The 6702-nt window shown below is 44.3% G+C and overlaps 1 protein-coding gene across 8 annotated transcripts in view; it reads left to right on the top strand.

Annotated features, from left to right (window-relative positions):
* Positions 1 to 6399, top strand: part of pou2f1b (POU class 2 homeobox 1b) — a 14953-nt gene extending 8554 nt beyond the window's left edge. For 3 of the 8 annotated variants that reach the window (XM_020609452.1, XM_020609446.1, XM_020609451.1), the window contains 11 exons: positions 939 to 1118; positions 2545 to 2668; positions 2785 to 2876; positions 3022 to 3195; positions 3416 to 3557; positions 3752 to 3906; positions 4568 to 4756; positions 5009 to 5123; positions 5233 to 5569; positions 5686 to 5774; positions 6004 to 6399. In XM_020609452.1, coding sequence (XP_020465108.1) covers positions 939 to 1118; positions 2545 to 2668; positions 2785 to 2876; positions 3022 to 3195; positions 3416 to 3557; positions 3752 to 3906; positions 4568 to 4756; positions 5009 to 5123; positions 5233 to 5569; positions 5686 to 5774; positions 6004 to 6275 — 1869 coding nt within the window. In that variant the 3' untranslated portion in view covers positions 6276 to 6399. Of the gene's footprint in view, positions 1 to 12; positions 55 to 938; positions 1119 to 2544; positions 2669 to 2784; positions 2877 to 3021; positions 3196 to 3415; positions 3558 to 3751; positions 3907 to 4567; positions 4757 to 5008; positions 5124 to 5232; positions 5570 to 5685; positions 5775 to 6003 lie in introns of those variants that run through there. The other 5 variants (XM_020609453.1, XM_020609447.1, XM_020609450.1 and 2 more) reach the window with 5 other exon arrangements.
* Positions 6400 to 6702: the final 303 nt, after the last annotated feature.

Raw genomic sequence — 6702 nt, 5'->3', positions numbered from 1 at the left:
CAGAGCGTACTGCCTCAAACCCAGCTAATGTTGGCCGGGGGACAGATTGCTGGAGTAAGTGGCCCGTTGCCTCGTTCCTCTGAGTTACAGCCCAGTTGTAGCCATGCATCTAGGGTGACACCTGAACGTGGTCAACCCTGGCTGAAAGACTTGATGGTGTTTTCTCTGCCTGTTCATCCCTGTGACTATGTTCAAATTCCTCCATACCAGAAAATGGAGGGACGTGTTTGGACATAGTCTGTGTGTCTGTACACTCAGGTCGACCACATGATACACTTCATGTCCATGTTCTCCCTCAAGCCATGCTGTAGTTAAGACGGCCAGGTTGAATGCTGCTATTGTGCTATGCAGTAGTGAATGTTTATTGTGCATGTGGATTTGAACATGACCTAAACATGCTCATTTGCACTTGTGCCTGGCTCAGATGCATGAGTCTTCTCTCCGTTTGCCTGCGTGGGCTCATGTTAGCATTGCAACAACAGCCAGAGTTTTAGTACCGCTTCGATACCTTTGTGAAAAGTTAAATTCAATAGATAAATTTACATGAGGTGTGATTACTTTGACTTAATGTATTGTATATGATGATGAATCAACTTGATAATTTGTAAGGGTGTTTACAAACTGGCAATCAGAACAGACCGAACTCACGGATTAAATCAAGTGTATGTGTTGGGATGCTTAATGTAGACAGATGCCTGGCAACATATCAGGACTATTGTTTAAAAATGTCACACACATTTTTGTAATGCATCAGTCATTAAACCTTGCATGGGTATCGAAGTCAAAACTCAAGTATGGTGACAGCACTAACTCATCCAGTTACGCATGATTATACTTAAAGCTGATTTGTCTAAACACTACTTTTTTCTCTGTCTCCCTGTAACCTCCTTTGTCCACTGTGCACCTCTGTGTCTCCCTCTCTGTTGCCTTCTCTTCAGTTGACCCTGAGCCCAGCACAGCAGCAGCTGTTGATCCAGCAGGCCCAAGCTCAGCTTCTTGCTGCAGCTGTGCAGCACTCGGCCAACCAGCAGAACAGCACCACTGGGGCCAGCATCTCGGCCTCTGCAGCCACGCCCATCACCCAGCTGCCCCTGTCGCAGCCCATCCAGATCACCTCTGTAAGACATGATCACTCCTGCACCACAGTTTCAGCAAGAATATTTCAGAAAATCCTTAAAAAATATTTTCTCAAAACTTTCTAAAAGGAATGAATGGAACGAAATTGACTGTAAAATTTGGCTGCGGAATGATTTACATGTGATTTTTTTTCACCACCATTATGTGACATTTCATTTCATTGTGATAAAGAAACCCAAAGAGAAAGCTACTTGTTAAATCAGTATTTGTTTTTGTGAAAATTATTAGCAGTGAAAGAAACTTTGAGGGCTACAATAACTCAACACATCATCAGGATTTATGCACAAACTGCATCTTATTTGAATAGTAGTTCCAAGTGACAGCTGAGAATACAAATGTAGATGAGTCACTAGTAGTACCGTATGATTAAAGTGAAATTAGCGAGGACCTCATCTCACAGACACTGCAGGCCCGGCAGAAGACTGCTTGACACACTTGCGGGTAAATGTTTGTACCAAAATAGTTATATGAAAAAAACACTGTTATGAGAGTCTCAACTATGTTTAGATTTACAGCTACTCTGCTTCTGTCCTCTGTCTGTGTCGGAGTTTGACACACATAGACACCTGTACTCCATGAATCCCCGCCCCTACTCTACCACTGGTTGGTTCTCTGAGCCCGGCACATTTTGTCCAAGCCTATCTTAACCAACCTTTTGACCTTAATCGTAACCAAACAATAGTCGATCAGAGGCAGAGTAGGGTTGGGTAACTATTGCTATCGATTAGCAATCACAGCTATCAGCTACCTTCAGGCTAATTAAAAGCGATGTGGCAGTATTTACAAGGAGTAGGCCAACCTTTGAAATTAAAACCCATAGAGGAAAAGGAGGGAGAAGCACCTGCAAAAATAAAGTTCTGTGAGAAATTGAGGTTCTTCATGGAGCATGGAAAGAACAGGGTGATTGCAATATAGAGGAGAGTAAGCTGATTAGAATGATTAATCATCTAACAGGTTTTGGAAACCTCAGATTTACTTTTGTCAGTGAAGTACATTTAATAGCAAATATGTTAAGAAAAATTATGCGCTCAAGACTTCAGTTGTTTTGCTTTTAAATTCAAATATAAATTTAATGAATTAACTGCAGATCAATATATTCAAATTTTGAGTCTGATTTTGCTTTAACTTCCTTAAGTTTATATTCAACATAATACCACATCTTAATGAGATACTGACAAATGTATGACACAAAAAGCCAGTTTATAATTTTGGTTGGTAAAAAGCCTGCTTGGCTGGTGGATTATCTTCATCTACCAGCCACTTTGGCCGGTGAGTCAGAAAGTTACTTTTGGACCCTGGTCATATTAGTTCACGTCACACTGCTGTAGAGATGTAATTTAGGCCCGTGTACAGTATTAACAGCTCATCCCTGTACATGATTGTAGTGATGATTGTGTTTTCTTGCAGCAGTTACAGCAGCAGAATCTCAGTCTGCCTCAGTTTGTCCTGGTTCAGCCCGGCCACCCGATCGCCACACCACTGCAGCCTGCTCAGTTCATCATCTCACCGCAGGCACCGCAGGCCCAACAGGGTAAGGAAAAACAGCTGGGTGTTTGAAGTCGCATGCAGAACTAAGAAAAGAGATGTGTTCCAGCTATTGAATTCTTCCTTTTAATCTTCACTCCTATGCCCTATTTCACTCTATAGGCATATTGCAAGCCCAGAGCCTTCTAACTCAACTACCTCAAAGCCAAGCTAACCTCCTGCCAACTCAACCAAGCATCACCCTTGCAACTCAGGTTGGTAATGGTGCAAGCAGCTGTGTACAAGTTTCAGTCATTCTAGCAGTGCTTACAACTCACCATCTGTACGTGTTTGAATGAAATCATACCACAAATACATCTTTTATAGATGTCACATTTTAAAAATTTGTATTCTCTCCAGCCTGCAACTCCAACCCGCACGACAGCAGCCACACCTATTCAGTCCCTGCCCCACAGTCAGACACCACCCAAACGGTTGGATACTCCCACTCTAGAAGAGCCTAGTGATCTGGAAGAGCTGGAGCAGTTTGCTAAGACCTTCAAACAGAGGCGTATCAAGCTGGGCTTCACACAGGTGTGTGTCAGAGTGAATAGATTTAATATCCTCAAGAGTTCAAGTATTTTAGATTTGCAGTTCCATGCCATTTTATTTTGTAATTGAGCATCTGTGAATATACTCATGCTCAGATTCTTAGTACACACAGTAACAAACACATACACCATGCGAGTCTTTGCTGTGGGTAAAATTAATGGTGTTGCTGGTGTGTTCATATTTCTGTTTCTCTCTCTTATAGGGGGATGTTGGCCTGGCCATGGGGAAGCTGTATGGAAATGACTTCAGCCAAACTACCATCTCTCGCTTTGAGGCCTTGAATCTGAGCTTTAAGAACATGTGCAAACTCAAGCCATTGCTGGAGAAGTGGCTCAATGATGCAGGTTTGTCCCTGAACCCACCTGAAAAGGTGATGCAGAAGCAAATGGCATAAAGTGTTAATAAAGTGATGATTCTGCATATGTAATGTGTGTTTTCCACTTCTTTGTCAAGTGAAATGACAAAGGTTGGGTGGTATATACTCTATCTTCGCAGCACCTTGTCTTTACCTCCCTCCCCTTCCTTTGTGTCGGTGCTGTTTGTGCAGAGAACCTGACATCTGACCAGGCCCTGTCCAGCCCAAGTGCCCTAGGCTCCCCGGGCATGGGCATAGAGGGGATTAACCGCAGACGGAAGAAGAGGACCAGTATCGAGACCAACATCCGCGTGGCCTTAGAAAAGAGCTTTCTGGAGGTGAGAAACTCGCATTCCTGTAGTAAACAACATCCATTATCCATACCACTTAGTCCCAAACGGAGTCGCGGGGGGACTGGAGCCAATCCCAGCCAACAGCGGGCGCGAGGCGGGGTACACCCTGGATAGGACGCCAGTCTATCACAGGGCTGACACGCAGACAAACAAAAACGCACACTCTCACTCCTACAGGCAATTTTTAAAGACACCAATCAACCTAAGCTGCATGTCTTTGGACTACGGGAGGAAGCCAGAGCAGAGAACCTATGCAAACTCCGCACAGAAAAGGTCACAAACCCGGAACCTTCTTGCTGTGAGGCAACGACGCTGACCACTGTGCTGCCCCTAATAAACAACACTGATCAAATATTAAGAAGCCGAGAATTTAGCAATGGTTTGTCATATTTTGAGATATCAGGATTCTTTGAAACGTTCTTAGCATACAGATGGACAGTGGAGAAGTGGACTATGCAGCAGTGGTTTGGGGGTTTCTATGGAGGTTTGTGACTATTGTCAGGCATCCCTGACAGAAAGTTTGAGCATTTTACCAATTTGTATTTGTATGTTAAATTATCATGGTATGAAGGGGAAGTGGAGGTAGTGAATGAATGAGTCTCTTCAGTGCTGACAGGGAATCTCTGGCTTCTTTGCCCTCTTCAAGCAGAACCAAAAACCTACCTCTGAAGAGATCAGCTTAATCGCTGACCAGCTCAACATGGAAAAGGAGGTGATTCGGGTCTGGTTCTGCAATCGCCGGCAAAAAGAAAAGAGGATTAATCCGCCCAGCAGCGGCAGCAGTGGAGGAGGCAGCACCCCCATCAAAACCATATTTAACCCCAGTAGCCCTTTGGTAAGGATGGAAACACTCACACTTTATCTCTTTTAGGATTATTTTCTAAATGTGAAGAAAATTTTGAGTCTGTTTTGTTCCTGTATCAATCTGAGGATCATACATGCGTGCATTTTGAGGTTTATCATGACATATGAATTCTATTTGTTCTGAGGGATAACAAATTACCAAAACATTTGGTATCAATCTGAGGATCATACATGCGTGCAACACCGCAGCTCATTCCGTCATTCCACTTACTCTCTTGCCCAGGTGGCCAGCACAGCCAGTCTTGTGAGCAGTCCAACTATTAACACACCCACCACTCTGACTGTAAACCCAGTGATGCCTCTTACCAGCACCAGCGTCTCCAGTTTGTCTTTCACAGGTGTGTGTGTGTGTTTGTCTTTAGGAATGTGTGTTTCACATCACACACTAATAGAATTTAAGGTTAATGTTTTCTCAGATGTACCCTAATGCCCCAATCTCCACTAAAGGCACGACTGTTGGAGCCACAAACACCGCATCTGTTATCTCAGCTGCACCTATGGTTACCACGGCAACCAGCTCTCCATCTTTAAGCCCACCACCGACTTCTATTCAGTCCACAACCACAGAGAGCAAGACTGCCACTCAGGCACAAGCTGTCGTCACCCAGGCCCCGACATCCATAGCCACTTCTTTAGGGACAGGTCAGGTGATGGTGGCAGCTCCCGGGCTGTCTGCGGCGCTGCAGAGTGCTGCCCAGTTACCCACCAGCGCTAGCTTTGCTGCAATGGCTGCTGCTGCAGGGCTCAATCCAGGGTTGATGGCATCCTCCCAGTTCGCTACAGGGTTGGTATTGGCTATGTTCAAATTGGTCCTCTAATTATCACCTCTGTTGACCTCACTAAATTGCTTAGATTTCCTGTATTGATTCATATGATTCATTCACCTGTGTTTGTGTCCAGGGGGGCCCTGCTCAGTCTGGCTCCTGGTAGCCTTGGCAGTGCACTGAGTCCTGCGCTCTTGAGCAACAGTACCCTGGCCACCATTCAAGGTGTGTACTGATGTCACAATAACAGAACAAATACTTGATCTATTTGTGACTGCTGAAAGGTGGTGATGACGGATGGGATTCTGATGAACAGCTTTATTTAAAAATCAGTTACAATGCAGTTGCATATTAGGCTAAAATAATCCAGGCCATGCCCATGAGGTTGAACCTGGCAACTCGTCATCTTGCATTCTCAGTCCACCACCTACTTCTCCTTCTTTGTCTCCTATAGCTCTGGCGTCGAGCGGCACCATCCCCATCACTTCTCTGGAAGGTGGTAACCTGCTGTTCGCCAACACTTCTGCTGGTAACACGCCCAACCTGGTGACCACACCACTCTTCCTGAACCCCCAGAACCTGTCGCTGCTCACCAGCAACCCTGTCAGCCTGGTGTCAGCCGGGGCGGGGGGGCTGCAGGTCACTGCTGATGCTCATCATCAAGCCACCACAGCTGCTGTGCCTGTGCAAGCCTCGACCATTACCACTGCCTCCAAGGCTCAGTGAAGCCAGCGAGGCTGCATCCTGAGTTGATGCCCTCTTGTTTATGTTGTGCACTACTCTTATCACACCATGTAGGGAGTAGGGAGGTTGTTTTATATATATATATATATTTATATATGTATATACATACACAGGTATGTGCCAAAAAAATTAGAATATCGAGGGAAAGTCCATTTATTTCAATAATTTGTTTCAAAAAGTGAAACTTTTGTTATATTAGTTCACTACATACAAAGTGAAATATTTCAAGCCTTTATTTGTTTCAATTTTGATGATTATGGATTAAAGACAAAAAAAACCCCAAATCCAGTATTTCACAAAATTAGAATATCATGACAAAGTTCAACATTGTAGGCCCCCTGTGTCCCAATCTAGTCAGCTAATTAATGCAAAACACCTGCAAAGGTTTTCTCAGCATTAAAATTGTCTA

This window comes from Monopterus albus, unplaced genomic scaffold (genome assembly GCF_001952655.1).
Source record: "Monopterus albus unplaced genomic scaffold, M_albus_1.0 scaffold99.1, whole genome shotgun sequence".
In the NCBI taxonomy this organism is placed as follows: domain Eukaryota; kingdom Metazoa; phylum Chordata; class Actinopteri; order Synbranchiformes; family Synbranchidae; genus Monopterus; species Monopterus albus.
This window is presented reverse-complemented; position numbering and strand designations above follow the sequence as displayed.